General features: G+C 42.5%; 1 protein-coding gene across 1 annotated transcript in view; it reads right to left on the bottom strand.

The window, feature by feature from the left end:
• LOC135113220 (uncharacterized) overlaps positions 1-18,229 on the bottom strand; it is a 633,180-nt gene that overhangs the window by 349,109 nt on the left and 265,842 nt on the right. Inside the window, exon 25 of the mRNA XM_064028389.1 lies at positions 13,465-13,643. Coding sequence (XP_063884459.1) covers positions 13,465-13,643 — 179 coding nt within the window. The remainder of the gene's footprint in view (positions 1-13,464; positions 13,644-18,229) is intronic.

The following is an 18,229-nucleotide window of genomic DNA, read 5'->3' as shown; positions in this document are numbered from 1 at the left end:
TTGGACCTGAGTAGGGTTCTTCTTGAACCAACAAGTTGGGAGTTGGGTATGATAAGTGGTTGTACACGGGAGCAGTTGCTAGGACCAGTGGTGTTGGCCCAAACGTATGTTGGCCAGACTCAGGATTGAGCCAAAAGTTGTTGTGTTTGGATGGTTACATGTGAGAGTTTTGCTCCATGTGCAGGAATGGGTGTGTTGTTTTCTAGAAAGAAGCAGCCATCAGCTCGCTGTGGTGACTTCTGTGTCATTGACTGGTTGGTTAACAGGAGTGGAGTGTAGTTGTGTTGCCGTGCCTGACAGTGAAAAATAAGCTTGGTCATGTCACACTTGGGAAGTACTGTTTTATTTAAATAAGAGTGGGCAGGAGACCCCTCTTATTTTTGCCATAGAAGTGGTACTTTAAGTATATTAATTTTATGGGTGTGATATGGCAGCTCTGAAGAGCCAGTACCAGGCAAGATGGACTGAAGGTGTGGGAAGTGAATGCCTGATGGAGGATGTAGTGTGGTCTCCAGTGAGGAAAATTGAAGGGGCCAGTGAGTTAGCATTGATTGGTGGCCCAGAAGGAGTTGTTCAGCCTGGAAGTATGATGCCTGGTGGTGCCACAAAAATGTTCTAGACTGCCAAAGCATCTGGTGGGTGAGCTGAGTGTCTTGAGGATGCAGGGTTGTCATTGTCACTGTTTAGTGGCTCTTAAGTTTGTATTATGATGAGAAGGTACAGAAGAAAGAGTAAGGTGTGTAGCAGAGGGAGCATGAGAGGTGAGAGTAAGTGGAGTAGTGGAGCAAGCAGAGGGAAGAGTAAGAGGAGAAGGAAGAAGAAAGACAAGAGCCACAGAAGTTGGAGTAGCCATAGTTGCTGGAGGAAAGATGCCATAACCATTACTCTGTGCAGGAGTAATTCCTCATGCCAGCATTGCAATGGAGGCCAGTATAGGTCTTGGGTGAGAGCCAGAAACAGATCTCATGAGAGGAGTAGAAGGAGAAGAAAAAGAAAAGCGGCTGAGTTTGTGTTCTGAAGAAGGGCTGAGCCGTAGCCTTGTTTGGTTTTGTTGCTGTGACAGTGTCATAGAGTTCTTTTGTAAGGCTGTAATTTGTGTGTCCCCTCCCAGTATGTTGTGAGCTGTATATTCATTAGCCCAGAGTCAAAACCCTAAAAATTTTATAAGTTATACAACTTCAAAAAAATTTTCATTTAAGAGGGGGTGTGTTATGAGTGGCATGAAAGAGGGAGAGAAAGAGAGTGAAAGAAAAACAGAAGATGCCTGAGGCATGATAAATACCTGCCTGCACTCCCCAGTTTACTTTAAAGACCCATGCACCTACCTAGTCTTCTTCCTATATTAATTTTGTCAACTTCCTTTTGCCTCCTCATATTGAGCTCAATATATAATATAATAGAAGGGTTGGCCTCCTGAGGAAGGTGGCAAGTGTGTGGATAATTTAGAGGGCCATTACTAGTAACTATTGCCAGAGTGTTAGAAGCAATATGCCCCTGCCCTGTTAGGTAGGATAAACACCAATCACAGGCTTGGCTGAGTGCAGTGCCAGTTGAATTGTGGTAGACTATGAGTCTTACCCTCTCCATCAAGGCATCCTAATGGTTTTCTGACCATCTTGGGCCCTGTTGATTGCTGTGTACTTGTGTCATTAGTGATTTTTATACCGTTAAATGTGACTGGCATTCAGAGCTTGCTGCTGGGAGTTCAGAAGCCAAAGGATTTCATAACTCTGCAAGTGCGTAGCTTCCTGTAGTCCTCTAGGAGGCTGCAAGTAGACTATTCACATACAGAATATCATTCACATAATATTCTATTGAGTATGGTTTGGCCTGTTACATGGGAGGTTGTCCACATTATATTATAAGCCTCATCCATGTGTGTCATTTATCTTAGCTGTGCCTCCCTAGCATGTGGTTTGTGATTCTTTCTCATCAAGCAGGAGCTTGCTTTACCTATGTTATATTCTTTTCTCGGTCGGGGGCTTATACTGAGTGGCAAACTCAGTTTTGGTAGTTTGCGATAACAAGGAAGGGTCTGGATTCATCGTGTTTATGCCTGCAATAGACCAGAGAGAGCTAGTCAGTCTGACCCATGTGTAGTGGGAGCTATTGAGGTGGGCTGAACCTAAGTCATAACAATATATATTGTTGCTCTTGGCCAGTAACACTCTTACACACACACATACACACACACTAGTATGTTCTTTTAAGGAAGGAAAAATTCCTCTAGACTGGAAGAGAGCCAATATTGTGCCCATTTTTAAAGAAGGTAATAAAGAAGATCCATTGAATTACAGACCAGTGTCCCTGACAAGTGTGGTGGCAAAAAACAGTGGAAATAATAGTTAAAAACAGATGGATGGAATATTTAAAAGAAACACATATATTGACTGACAGACAACTTGGTTTCAGAAGTGGAAGATCTTGTGTCATGAATTTAGTGAGCTTTTATAGTAGAGCAATTGATATAATTCAAGAGAGAGAGGGTTGGGCAGACTGTGTTTACTTAGACCTAAAATAGCATTTGATAAGGTACCACACCAGAGACTGCTATGAAAAATTCAAAATATAGGGGGTTTGCAAGGAAATACATTTAACTGGATTACAGATTTATTGAGGGATAGAGAAATGAGAACAATAACAAAGGGAGAAAAATCAGAATGGTGTAGAGTTACAAGTGGAGTACCACATGGGACAGTCTTAGCCCCCATAATGTTTCTGGTGTATGTCAACAATATGGTGGATGAGGTTGACAGTTATATAAGTCTGTTTCCAGACAATACAAAATTATTGAAAAGAGTGGAAAACAATATGGATTGTGAAATATTACAGAAAGGTCAAAATAAGATATATAAATGGAGTAAGAAATGGGAAGTGAAATTCAATGCAAAGAAATGCAAGGGGATGGAATTAGGAAAAAGCAAAAGAAGATTGACAAGTTCCTACACCATGGGAAAAGTAGAAATTAAGAAAACCAAAGAAGAAAAAGACTTAGGAATTACAATAAGTGATAATTTATCACCAGAAAACATGTAAACAAAATAGTTGGGGAAACCTATGAGTTACTAAGAAAGATGAAAGGGGCATTTGCTTACATGGATGAAGAGATGATGAAAAAGTTGATAGAATATGTGATTCGACCAAAACTGGAATATGCCACAATTGTTTGGTCACCCCAAAATAAAAAGGAAATAAGGAAAATAGAAAGGATCCAAAGAGCTGCAACCAAATTGGTACCAACTTTGAGAGATTTAACCTATGAAGGAAGATTAAGGAGATTAAAGCTTCCATCATTATGAGAGAGAAGAGAAAGAGGAGACCTAAGTAATAAAGAGCCATGTTGATTATATGAAGTTGCAAAAAAATACTGACAAGATTTATGGGTGGAGCAAGAAGTGGATACTGGAATTCAATGCTAAGAAATGCCATGTGATAGAAATGGGAGAGTAAAAGATCTGCATGAGACTATAAAATGGGGGATTAAGTAACAATGAAGAGCAAGGAGAAGAAAGACCTGGGAGTGCTTTTTCAAGATACCCTGACCCTAGAATGGCATAAAAGTGAGATATTTGGCTCAACATACAGGATGTTAACAAATATTAGGGTGGCATTTCATTACATGGATAAGACTACGATGAAAAAAAATTATAGCCATTATGCCATATCGCGGGCCGGAATATACAGCAGTGGTGTGGTCTCCACATATGAAGAAAGATATAAAGAAGTTGGAAAGAATTCAGAGAGCAGCTACAAGGATGGTACCAGAGCTGAAAGACCTAATGTACGAAGAGAGGTTGAAGAAAATGGGACTGCCAACTTTACAAGTTAGAAGGGAAAGAGGAGATCTAATAATGAAGTATAAAATAGTTAACAGCATTGAGAAAATAGGCAAGCAGGACCTGGAAGAAGATGAAGCTGGACGAATGAGACGGCACTCAAAGAAGATCAGGAAGAGTCAGTGTTTAAGGGACATCAAGAAGTACAGTTTTCCACATAGAACTGTGGATATCTGGAATGGTGTAAATGAAAAGGTTGTTACAGCACCTAATGTGCAGAAATTTAAGGAAATACTGGATAATCATAGATATGGAGACAGGACACTATGAGCCCTGCTTGAACCCTGTATTATAGAAGTAAGTAAATACAACTAGGTAAATACACACACACACACACACACACACACACACACACACACACACACACACACACACACACACACACACACACACACACACACACACACACACACACACAGAAAGAGATGGATGGGCTGACTGCATATACTTGGACCTGAAAAAAAATTTTGATAAAGTACCGTACAAAAGGCTAATATGGAAACTGAAAAATATAGGAAGACTGGGAGGATTATTATTAAGATGGATGACCGGCTTCTTGACATACAGAAAAATGAGGATGGTAATCAGAGGCAATAAGTCAAAATGGAGACAAGTTATAAGTGGAATTCTGCAAGGATCTGTACTAGCACCAGTTATGTTTGCAATATATGTAAACTACATGATGAATTGGGTGACAAGCTACATGAGTCTCTTTGCTGATAATTCTAAAATTATGAGAAAAGTAACAAATGAAGAAGTCTGCGAAGCTCTGAATCAAGACCTAATCAAGATAAGTGAATGATCATTGAGCTGGAACACAGAGTCTAATGCCAAGAAATGTAGTGTGGTGAAAAAAGTGTGAGAAGAACTGAAAGCACCTACTATTTGGGAAATGAGAAAATTACTATAAGATCAAAGGAAAAGACATGGGAGTAACCATTTTCAGTAAATAGGTAAATACAACTAGGTAAATACACACACACACACACACACACACACACACACACACACACACACACACACAAGTGCAAGGACTTAATGGAGTACATAACTGGGTGCTGAAGGAATGCAGAGATCAACTTTCACACAAGATCTACAAACTCATCATAACTTCATTATGTGAAGGAGTAGTGCCCAAAGATTGGAAAAAAAGCAGATATAGTCCCCATATATAAGAATGGAAGCAAAGAAGAACCATCTAATTCTAGATTGGTGTCATTAATAATTGTAATGGCAGAAATGTGCAAAAGAATAGTGAAGCAAAGATGGAGTGAATATCTGGAAAAGAGAGAGACATTAGCTGACAGAAACTTCGGACTTAAAAAGGAATTTCGTGTATGATGAATTTATTGTGCTTCTACTCCAGAGTCATAGATATAGTACAAGAAAGAGCGATGGGCAGATTGTGTTTATTTGGATTTAAAGAAAGCATCTGATAAGGTACCCCACAAGAGACTGCTGTGGAAATTAGAAATGTTTGGTAGATTGGGAGGAGCACTCCTACATTGGATCAGTGACTTTCTGAGAGGAAGAGAAATGAGAACAGTGGTCAAAAATGGGAAGTCGTCATGGAGAGAAGTAATTAGTGGTGTCCCACAGGGGTTGGTACTAGCACTAGTTATGTTTGATATGTATGTGAATGATATGATGGAAGGGGTGAATAGCTACATAAGTCTATTTGCTGATGATGTAAAATTGATGAGAAAAGTGGAAAGGATAGAGCAGAGGTGTCAAACACGTGGCCCATGGTCCAAATACGGCCGACCACACTCCTTAATGCAGCCTGTGGCACATCTGCTGCTCCAGTCTTCCAGCTGACTGTTAAGATTTTCTGATAATTCATCTGGTTCCACTAATAATTATTATTATTATAATATTCCTTAAATAAGTGGTATCGATCTGCTCATAATTATCTGGCCCACGTACTATATACTCTGGTGAAATGTGGCCCGCTGGGGTAAATGAGTTTGACAACCCTAGAATAGAGGATTGTGAAGCTCTACAGGAAGATCTGAATGTGATTTGGGATTGGAGTGGCGCTTGGAAAATGGAGTTTAATGTAAAAGAAATGTGGAGTGTTGAAGTTTGGGCATAGTTGTGTGAGGCCAGTCTTCAGTTATAAATTGGGTAATGAGGAAATAAAAGTGAAGAGTGAAGAGAAAGACCTTAGAATTACTGTTACTGATAAGCTGTCCCCAGAGGTACATGTAAGAAGGAAGACAGGGGAAACATATAATCTGGAGAGAAACATAAGAGCATTGTTCAACTATCTAAATGAAGGGATGATTAGGAATTTAATTGTGACAATGCTAAGACCTCATTTGGGATATGCAGCAATGATATGATCTCCCAGCACTAAAAGGCACAAAGAAATTAGAGAGAAATACAATGAGCAGCATCAAAGTTGCCTCTGACCCTATCAGACTTATCGTTTGAAGAGGGACTAAAGAAACTAAACCTCTCCACCCTGAAAGAGAGAAGAGAGAGGTAATATGATTGCCTTATATTGGATTTTGTTGGGCTATGAAAACCTGGATCCCAAGTGATTTGGTGATGAGAGACTTTAGAAGCACAAGAGCACAGGAGAAGAAGGTGAAGAAGGGTGTGTGTAGAAGGGATATTAAGAACAGTTTCCCACAAGGACTGTGGGAATCTGGAATGAGCTGCAAAAAGAAGTAGTAAATGCAATATCTATACATGATTTTAAGGAAAAACTGGATAGATATCAAAACAGGACAGCACAAACTTAAACTCCTTCTGTAAACCATAACTAGGTAAATACAACTAGGTAAACACACAACCAAGAAGGCCCAGGTTCAAATCCTGGGAGCAGCAAGGCAAATGGGTGAGCCTCTTAATTTGCAGCCCGTTTACCTAGCAGCAAGTAAGTACGGGATGTAACCCGAGGGGTTGTGATCTCGCTGTCCCAGTGTGTGTGTCAGTGGTCTCAGTCCTACCCAGAGATCAGTCACTATAAGCTCTGAGCTCTTTCCGTAGGGGAACAGCTGGCTGGGTGACCAGCAGACGACCATAGGTGAATCACACACACACACACACACACACACATACACACACAGAGCTAAGATAAACAAACTGCAGAATGAAGATAAAGAAAAAATGCGACCAGAACAGAGACAGAGAAGGAGTTTTACTGGAGAGTCATAGACATGAAGAAGTGGTACATGAAGGTGGCAGAGAGGGGAAGTGAGAACTAAAAGTGTCATACACAAATGTGAATGGGGTGATGTCTACACTACTAGAGTTAAATGATTATTTAGAAGAACACAGATATTATGGGGATCGCAGAGACCAAATTAAGTGATACACTCATGAATCTCAATATAGGTGGTGGAAAATGCAATACATGAAAGGCAAATAGAAAATGTAAACAAGGAGGTGGAGTGATGATGTTAGTAAAAAAGAACCTGGTGGTTGATGAGGTGACATATGGTGAAGGCAGTGCAGAGGTGTTGAGGGTGGGAATAAAGAAGAGAGGAGGAAGGAAAAAGAGATTATGCAGTGGTATACATTCCACTAAAAATGAAATCATGGAATACTGAGGATTATGGAAAAATGTTAACAGATACAAATGGACATATGGAAAGCTTGATTGCAAAAAGTGAAAACATAATCCTGATGGGGAATTTCAAATGTGAGGTGTTGGGAGGGCTGGTTGCCAAAAGGAAATGAACTGTCATGGGGAAACAGGTTGCTGAAACTAGTAATGGATAATGTTCTAACACAGTGGGTGAAGAAAAATACCAGATTCATAACAAATGAAGGAATCTCAAGATTGGATTTATTGTTCACAAAAAAAACAGAAATTATTGAAGACATCAACTACAGGGAAGAATGACCACATTTTACTTGAGTTTGGTATAGGGGAGGGAATGGAAGAAGGAAGGAAAGAGGACTCTAGAAAAGGCAGGCGGAAATATAGTAAAACAAATTTCACTGAATTAAGGGAATACTTTGAGGAGATTGACTAGGGTAAATCTGATAAAGCAAAAGGAGTAGAAGAAAAGTAGAACAGTTTGGCTGAGATACATAATGAAGGAATAGAGATACATGCCAAAGACATCTGCAAAAGGATTTAGAGTAAATGACTGGTTTAATAGATGTGAGGTGAGAATAGAAAGAGAAAGAGCATGGAGTAGATGGAGAAGAGATAAAAGAAGTGACCAGTGGAAGAAATATGTGGAAGAGAGGATAAATATGTGCTAATATGCAGGAAGAAAAAAAGAAATTATGAAAAGAACATCATAGCCAAATGCAAAGGCCAAGCAAAATTATTTGACCAATATGTGAATGGGAAATTAATGAACAAAGTTGGAATAAATAAACTACAAGTTGATGAATATGAATATGAATAGCTAGGAAGGATTGCTGAAGTGATGAATAGCTATTTTCAGAAGGTTTTTACAAGAGACAGTGGTTTTCGGAAGCAGGAGGATGTAGAGATGATTGATGCAGGGCTGAGTGAATTAAAAGTTATGGTGCAGAAGGTGAAGAAGATAATGGAGGACAAAGATGTAAGGAAAGCAACAGGCCCAGACAGAGTATCTAATTGGTTTTTAAAGAAGTGTAGTCAGCAGTTGACTCAAAAGATCCACAGAATCATAATACATTAATTAAAAGAGGGAAAGATCCCAATGGACTGAAAAAAAGCTGATTATAGTGCCGATTTTCAAGGGAGAAAATAAGGATGACCCTTCAAACTTACGTCATTAACAAGTCATGTCACACCCCTCCAGGCCGGACCACAACTATCTCCAACATGGTAAGGCCTGACTGCCACCGCCACCAATTCAAGGTTATCTCCGCCAATGTACATGGTCTCTGAACAAACATCAGAGACCTAACCCACAACTGTGTACTACGACACGGTGCAGATGCAGTTGTGGTGACGGAGACCTGGCTGAACGGAGAGATGGAGCCATCATTCGGCAAAATAGGTGGCTACACTCACTGGGCCAGGAGAGACCAACAGGATAGAGCTGGAGGCGGAGTGGCTGTCTGCTTCAGGGAGGGGGTGCAGGCACAACAACTCGACGTGGACACACCGCCTCAGCTGAAGGTGATGTTCTTCCAGGTTGTGCTGGCTGACCACTCTGCCCTCCTGCCCACCCCCCCCCCCGGCAGGGGCCTGACTCGCTCCTGTACCTCACGGAGGCCCTACACATCCTCCTTGTGACTCACCACTGCCAACACATCTTGCTTGTGGGCGACTTCAACCACCACCTGGAGCACGACGCCTACAAGAACCTCCTGACGGTGCAGGGCCTGAAGGACCACGTGACCTTCCCCACTCATGAGCGGGGCGGGACCCTGGACCCCGTCATATCTGACCTGGAGGAGGACACACTCAGCTGCCATGAGCTGGGTCTCGTGGGCAGCACTGGACACCATGCTGTCCTGACCCAGGTGGACATGGGTGTGGCTCGCGACGAAGCCACCACTCGCACAGTCTAGCTATGGGATAGGGCAGAGTGGGGCTCCCTTTGCCGAGACCTGCGCAAGACTGACTGGCCTTCCATCCTGCAGGGTGGAGCGGAGGTACAGGCGCGAGTCTTCTCTTCCCACCTCTTGGCGCTCCTGGAGCAACACGTGCCCACCAGGAGTTCATTGCCAGACCAACAGACCAGCCTTGGTTTGGCTACTGCTGCCGTGTTGCCACCGAGGCGAAGTATTCTGCGTGGCTCCGCTACAAGCAGAGTCTCACTAGGCGCAACAAAGACCTACATCGTGTGGCCTGCAAGAGGATGGTGACAACCTGCCAGTGGGCCGTAGGGAAGTGGGAGGAGGACCTGCATTGCCAGCTTGGTAGCCCTGGAGTGGGCAACAGGGCTTGGTGGTCCCTTGCTAAGGGAAGACAGGCCCTCAACCATCAGGACACTGTCCCTCCTCTCACAAGGCCCGACGGAACGGTGGTCACCAGCAGCAAGGACAAGGCCCAGCTGCTGGCCACTCTTTTCGCTGGGAAGATGGAGGTGGATGACCCTGAAAGGTCACCGCCTCTTCTTGAGCAGCAGTACAGAGAGACTGCCACCAAAGTGGAGGTGACGCAGGGGCTTGTCGAGCATCTGCTGCAGGGGCTTGATGTGCAAAAAGCTACCGGTCCCAACAACATCAGCTTGCACGTTTTGAAACAGTGTGCCCGCGAGCTGGCTGTCCCCCTCACCACAGTTTTCTCTGCCTGCTTATGGGAAAATACTTGGCCCTTAGTGTGGAAAGAGGCCCGGGTAGTTCCCGTACACAAGAGGAGGTCCAGATCTGACCCAAAAAATTATCAACCCATCTCCCTGCTCTCTGTGGTGGGGAAAGTCTTCGAGAGGGTGGTGGCAGATGTGGTGTGTCACCATCTCCAGGACAATTACCTCCTTTTGAACCAACAGTTTGGGTTCAGACCTGGGCGGTCCACCTCCAATCTCCTCATGCTCTTCCCCAGGGGCTGGCAGGATGCCCTTAATGGCAGCCTCGACACTGTTGTGGTGGCCCTGAATATAGCGGGCGCCTTTGACAGGGTTTGGCATGGAGGCTTTCTGGAAAAGCTGAGGGCAAAGGGGATCCAGGGTGACCTCCTTCAGCTCCTTGGCGACTATCTCCAAGGAAGGACCCTCCAGGTCGTTGTCAATGGGCAAGCGTCCAAGTCCCTCCCAGTGAGAGTGTCAGTGCCACAGGGCTCGGTGCTGGGGCCAGTCCTGTGGAACATCTACGTGGACGATCTTCTCTGACAGCTGCTGGCGGTCTCAGCTTATGCTGACGATTGCACTCTCTCTTGTACCTACCCTCGACACAAAAGTGTGCATGCTGCTGAAGAGATCAATCAGGAGCTTGGGGTGATACAGGAGTGGGGGGCCCGCTGGCAGGTGACCTTTGCTCCAGAGAAGGCACAGGCAATGGTAGTTTCTCAATGCCCCACTGCCAAGCCAGCAGTGGAGGGAGGGCTACGCTTTTGGTGGCCTTCCTCTCGAACTCCAGGAGTCTGTCAAGATTCTGGGGGTGGAGGTGGATCGAGGGCTGCGGTTTGACTGCCACATCAAACACATTGCCCTCAAGGCCTCACACTGAGTCTCCTCCTTGAGGAGGATGGCCAGCCAGCTCGACAGGAGAGGGAGGCTCTTGCTCTACAAGGCCCAGATACAGCCTTATTTGGAGTATGCCGCCCTCTCCTGGATGTCCTGTGCTGCCACACACATCAGCAAGCTCGACGGCATCCAGCGACAGGCGCTGCAACTGCTGGAAGCAGCAGGTGCCCCAGCCCATCCTGAGGCTCCCGTTGACACGCTAGAACACCGCAGGGACGTGGCAGCCCTTGTGGTGTTCCACAAGGCACAGGTGCAGGGTGTGCCACATCTGGTGGGACTATGGCTGCCCTCCAGAGTCACCTCGCAGGACACGAGAACGGTGTTATCCAGTGGTGACTCAGTGGAAGTGCCACGTTTCCACTCCAGCCAACACCAGTTCACCTTTTGGGGGCGAGTCTCCAGACTGTGGAATGTCTTCGCGTTCTCCGTCCTTCATATCAGGAGGATGGATCCCCAGGATGTGAAGTTAACAGCACACCACTGGGGGGGCTTGTTTCCAACACCCCTGCTAACAATATTAGCATAAGGCCATTGTTACTGTATGTAAAGCGTATGTACCTCACGTCATTATTCCTCGGCATTTATAAGTGAAATGTTCAATAGTTTTCTATTTGCATGAAAACGTGTAATATGTGTAAGTATCAGTATTCAATGCTATATTAAGCACCGAAGCTGATGCTCACTTGTTGGTAGCGTGGGGTTAACCTGCTGGTCGCCTGCGGGCATCACTCACAGCCAAGTCGCGCTCAGACAAAGACGGGCAGGATGGTGACCGAGGTAAATACTTTAATTTTGTAGTAAAAACTGATTGTCATAGTGCCAGTCAATTGCATGTATTGTTAATGAATATTGTAATGTGTTGAAAGTGTTTAATATCCGTGTATAATGTTATTTTGTAAGAAATTGAGACCGAGAACTTGTTCGCAGTTCTTATGGTCATGCCTACCTCATCAATAAATGTGTCAGGGAGAACTGCCTTTCCTCGACCCTACGATGATGGGTGTAATCAGTAAAACAGATCACCTGAGAGCCAATTGATGCCCAGCCGGTGCGGCTACAGCCATAAAGAATGTATGTATATGTATATATCTTTATATTTATATTTGTGTGTTGTGTCACATCCCTAAAATAGGTTGCACACGGCAGTACACCTTTGGGTGATAATATACCTATGTTTAAATAAAAAAAAAAAAATGTGGCAACTGAGATATTCAAAACAATTATAAAAGACAAATGGATCAAGTATTTTGAAGAAAACAACATGTTGACAAACAGATAATTTGTTTTTTGAGGAGGAAGATCATGTACTACAAATCTCTTGAGTTTCTAATCACAAGTTATAGACATTGTGCAGGAGAGAGAGATGACTGGGCAGACAGTATTTAAGTAGACCTCAAAAAAGCATTTGACAAAATACTGCATAGGAGATTGTTATGGAACCTGAAATTTTTGGAGGATTGTAAGAAGGGGTGTTAAAATGAATGCAGAACTTCTTGTAAGGAAAAGAGATGAGAACAGTAATTAAGGATCAAAGGTCAGCCTGGAAGAAAGTTTTAAGTGGGTTTCCAAAGGGTTCCGTGTACAGAGTGATGACTGGAATGGAAAAGTTGGATAGGAAGGACTTGATGATGTGGGATACAAGACTCTTGAGGAGACACAGCAGAAAAGTGAAAAAAATGCTTGTTAAGAAAAATAACTTCCCACATAGAACCATGGCGGTCTGAAATTATTTGGGCAGGGAAGTCATTTATGTAAATAAGATAAATGAATTTAGGGCAAAATTAGATAAAAATAGATATGGAAACGGGACAGCACGAGCATAGCTCTTTTCTTGTATGTCACAACTAAGTAAACACACACACACACACACACACACACACACACACACACACACACACACACACACACACACGAGGTAAGTGGGCGAGCCTCTTAATGAGTAGCCCCTGTTCACCTAGCAGGAAGTAGGTACAGGATGTAAATCGAGGGGTTGTGACCTTGCTATTCCAGTGTGTGGTGTGCGAGTGGTCTCAGTGACCTAAAGATCAGTCACTATGAGCTCTGAACTCTTTCCGTAGGGTAACAGCTGGCTGGGTGACCAGCAGACGATCGTAGGTGAATGACACACACAAATATAGGAGGACAGAATTGCTAACCTTCCATTCCTGCCAGGAAGCAAGGTCACAAGTTCTCATCTTATATCCCATACCTGTCCATAATTAGATGAAAAGAGGCTACAGTATAAGAGAAAATAAATCCAAATATTTGTAGTCCATTTTGTCTGGTATATAAACAAAAAAAAGGGTTTGTACCTTCATATTAAATAAACATTTTTTTATGTAAGAAGGGGATTGGCATAGGGCAACATAAAGGATGAACAAAAAAGCCTATTAAGTTGTCAGCCCCTAAACAGAGTCAAAGAGGATCATCCAGAACTGGAGGATAAGCATCCTAAAACCTCCCTCTTGAAAAGTTCAAGTCATAGGAAAGATGAAATACAAAAGCAGTCATGTACATTAAAAGAGAAATATCCTCCTTACCATTTGGAAAGTGAGCATCATTATAAGGAAATTGCATCCCATCCTTTGCAATTGCCTCCCACTCATACTGCTGGAGCTCCTCACAAGCATCGACACAATCAGCCACAATACCAATACGCTTGCAGGGGTTTACCAGCACACCATCCTCCAGTGTGATGCACAGGCCAGGGCTGGCACACCTGCATGTTCATGGCAGGCCACCAGAGATGGCCAGGGCATGCATGAGCCATTGTATCATTAATATCATTATCTCATTTGCTCATATTCATCAATCATTGAATTTTATCATTATTATCAGAATATATTATCATTATCAGCAGTCATCCCTGCAATCAATCATTATTAAGGTAAGTAGGCTCTTACATTAGAATCCTGAATAGTTCAATACACACACACATGAAAGAAAGTAATAAATAAATATACTGAAACAAAAATCATCTAGTAGCATAAGTAGGTTGGCAACTGAAATAAAAAAAAAATAATGAAATGCAAAACAGAGTTATGAAAGTGAAAACTAAGCAGCAAGACCTATGCCATTTGGTCGCTAAATGCTGGGGCTCAGAAACGATCATCTAGCAACATTACAATTCTCTTACATTCCATCATCACCTGCCTGGCCATTGTGAATGTGTCGCCCACCCACACTTGAATTTCATATGCAACACAGCTAAACAAGACCTCAATATGTGTGTGTATAGAACATTTTTGACTTTGAATAATGTGTACTTTTACCCCTAGCAATATCTACAGAAATTTGTGTTACATCCTGAATTACTTACAAGTACTCTAATGTGAATAATGTATACTTTTACCCCTAGCAATATCTATAGAAACTTGTGTTACATCCTGCATTGCTTACAAGTACTCTAATGTGGTAAAAACACAAATAGGAACTTGCTTGAACACTCATCTGAGCAACAAAGCTGCTAGCCAAACTGTTATCCATTTCTTCCAATTTTGCTGCTTGTTACTCACTTTTAATAGCAAACATAAACAAATAGCAAAAATAACTAACATGTTACTGGGCTTAGTAAAAGTGTGATCATGGCTTAAATGCTGGTGAGCTCACAGGGCTGTGTGGCTGCTTGATTCACCTTTATTGTTTACTTTAATTTGTTGGTTTGTCTTTTATATAATCTAGCATCAATATTTGCAAAAAAATAACTTTCATTCCTCATAAAATACACTTAATTTATTTTTAATAACAAGGTAATAGGTGCTTTAAGCTGTGAAGCAACTTGACGAACCTTCCCTCAGTGGCTTTTTGGAGTTCTAATTTTTAGACTTGTCGCAGACTTGGTCATACAGAGTCCACCTGCACACACCACACCAAGTGTTATGCCGCCATGGTGGTTGTGGCGAGTGACATGTTGCTTTAAATGACTATGATTTTTTTCATTATGTGAAATTTTATCTGCATTCTCATTTTTTTTTTTTTTTTTATGTAGGAAGAACACTGGCCAAGGGCAACAAAAATCTAATAAAAAAAAAAATGCCCACTGAAATGCCAGTCCCATGAAAGGGTCAAACCAGTGGTCAAAAATTGATGGATAAGTGTCTTGAAACGAAGGAATTCAAGTCATAGGAAGGTGGAAATACAGAAGCAGGCAGGGAGTTCCAGAGTTTACCAGAGAAAGGGATGAATGATTGAGAATACTGGTTAACTCTTGCATTAGAGAGGTGGACAGAATAGGGGTGAGAGAAAGAAGAAAGTCTTGTGCAGCGAGGCCACGGAAGGAGAGGAGGCATGCAGTTAGCAAGATCAGAAGAGCAGTTAGCATGAAAATAGCGGTAGAAGACAGCTAGATATGCAACATTGCAGCGGTGAGAGAGAGGCCGAAGACAGTCAGTTAGAAGAGAGGAGTTGATGAGACGAAAAGCTTTTGATTCCACCCTGTCTAGAAGAGCAGTATGAGTGGAACCCCCCCAGACATGTGAAGCATACTCCATACATGGACGGATAAGGCCCTTGTACAGAGTTAGCAGCTGAGAAAAACTGGCGGAGACGTCTCAGAACACCTAACTTCATAGAAGCTGTTTTAGCTAGAGATGAGATGTGAAGTTTCCAGTTCAGATTATAAGTAAAGGACAGACCGAGGATGTTCAGGGTAGAAGAGGGGGACAGTTGAGTGTCATTGAAGAAGAGGGGATAGTTGTCTGGAAGGTTGTGTCGAGTTGGTAGATGGAGGAATTGAGTTTTTGAGGCATTGAACAATACCAAGTTTGCTCTGCCCCAATCAGAAATTTTAGAAAGATCAGAAGTCAGGCATTCTATGGCTTCCCTGCATGATGTGTTTACCTCCTGAAGGGTTGGACGTCTATGAAAAGACATGGAAAAGTGCATGGTGGTATCATCAGCGTAGGAGTGGATAGGACAAGAACTTTGGTTTAGAAGATCATTAATGAATAATAAGAAGAGGGTGGATGACAGGACAGAACCCTGAGGAACACCACTGTTAATAGATTTAGAAGAAGAACAGTGACAGTCTACCACAGCAGCAATAGAACGGTCAGAAAGGAAACTTGAGATGAAGTTACAGAGAGAAGGATAAAAACTGTAGGAGGGTAGTTTGGAAATCAAAGCTTTGTGCCAGACTCTATCAAAAGCTTTTCATGTGTCCAAGGCAACAGCAAAAGTTTCACCAAAATCTCTAAAAGAGGATGACCAAGACTCAGTAAGGAAAGCCAGAAGATCACCAGTAGAGCAGCCTTGACGGAACCTATACTGGTGATCAGATAGAAGGTTGTGAAGTGATAGATGTTTAAGAATCTTCCTGTTGAGGATAGATTCAAAAACTTTAGATAGGCGGGAAATTAACGCAATAGGACGGTAGTTTGAGGGATTAGAATGGTCATCCTTTTTAGGAACAGGTTGAATGTAGGAAAACTTCCAGCAAGAAGGAAAGGTAGATGTTGACAGACAAAGCTGAAAGAGTTTGACTAGGCAAGGTGCAAGTACGGAGGCACAGTTTCGGAGAACAATAGGAGGGACCCCATCAGGTCCATAAGCCTTCCGAGGGTTTAGGCCAGCAAGGGCATGGAAAACATCATTGCGAAGAATTTTAATACGTGGCATGAAGTAGTCAGAGGGTGGAGGAGAGAGAGGAACAAGCCCCGAATCGTCCAAGGTAGAGTTTTTAGCAAAGGTTTGAGCAAAGAGTTCAGCTTTAGAAATAGATGTGATAGCAGTGGTGCCATCTGGTTGAAATAGAGGAGGGAAAGAAGAAGAAGCAAAGTTATTGGAGATATTTTTGGCTATATGCCAGAAATCACGAGGGGAGTTAGATCTTGAAAGGTTTTGACATTTTCTGTTAATGAAGGAGTTTTTGGCTAGTTGGAGAACAGACTTGGCATGGTTCCAGGCAGAAATATAAAGTGCATGAGATTCTGGTGATGGAAGGCTTAAGTACCTTTTGTGGGCCACCTCTCTATCATGTATAGCATGGGAACAAGCTGTGTTAAACCAAGGTTTAGAAGATTTAGGATGAGAAAAAGAGTGAGGAATGTACATCTCCATGCCAGACACTATCACCTCTGTTATGCGCTCAGCACACAAAGACGGGTCTCTGACAAGGAAGCAGTAGTCATTCCAAGGAAAATCAGCAAAATACCTCCTCAGGTCCCCCCAACTAGCAGAGGCAAAATGCCAGAGGCACCTTTGCTTAGGGGGATCCTGAGGAGGGATTGGAGTGATAGGACAGGAATCCTGTCCTAACTGCTGAAAATACCAAGCATAAGTAAAACATGTTATAAACATTTTTTTAACATCTTCACAGTTCAACACATAGCAATACCATTTTATTTTTTGTTTTGTCAAGTTTTTACAAAACATCTTGATTCTACAGTCACTGCTGAGTCTGATGGTGTTAAACAGAACTGGCTTTAATTTCCTGCCTATCTAAAGATTTTTAATCTATCCTCAACAGGGAGATTCTTAAACACCTATCACTTCACAACCTTCTGTCTGATTGCCAGTATGGGTTCTATCAAGACCGCTCTACTGGTTATCTTCTGGCTTTCCTTACAGAGTCTTGTTCATCCTCTTTTAGAGATTTTTGTGAAACTTTTGCTGTTGCCTTAGACATATCAAAAGTTTTTGACAGAGTCAGGCACAAAGCTTTAATTTCCAAACTATCCTCCTATGGCTTCTTTCCTTCTCTGTGTAATTTCATCCCAAGTTTCCTTTCTGACCATTCTATTGCTGCTGTGGTAGATGGTCACTGTTCTCCTAAATCTATTAACAGTGGTGTTCCTCAGGGTTCTGTCCTGTCACCTACTTGCTTCCTATTATTCATCAATGATCTTCTAAACCAAACTTCTTGTCCTATCCACTCCTATGCTGATGATACCACTCAGCACTTTTCCACATCTTTTTGTCAATGTCCAACCCTTCAGGAAGTAAACAGTTCATACAGGGAAGCCACAGAATACCTGAATTCTGATCCAAAATTTTTCATTGGGGCAAAGCAAACTTAGTATTGTTCAATGTCTCAAAAACTCAGTTCCTCCATCTACCAACTCAACACAACCATCCAGACAACTATTCGCTCTTCTTCAGTGACACTTAACTGTCTCCCTCTTCTACAATGAACATCCTCAGTCTGTCCTTTACTTATAATCTAAACTGAAAACTTCACATCTCATCTCTTGCTAAAACAGCTTCTATGAAGTTAGGCATTCTGAGTCTTCTCCACCAATTTTTCTCACCCCATCCAGTTGCTAACTCTGTACAGAGGCCTTATCCACCCATGTATGGAGTATGCTT

The sequence above is a fragment of the Scylla paramamosain genome, chromosome 25 (genome assembly GCF_035594125.1).
Source record: "Scylla paramamosain isolate STU-SP2022 chromosome 25, ASM3559412v1, whole genome shotgun sequence".
Classification (NCBI taxonomy): Eukaryota; Metazoa; Arthropoda; class Malacostraca; order Decapoda; family Portunidae; genus Scylla; species Scylla paramamosain.
The sequence above is the reverse complement of the archived record's forward strand: the minus strand, read 5'-3'. Positions and strand labels throughout refer to the sequence as shown.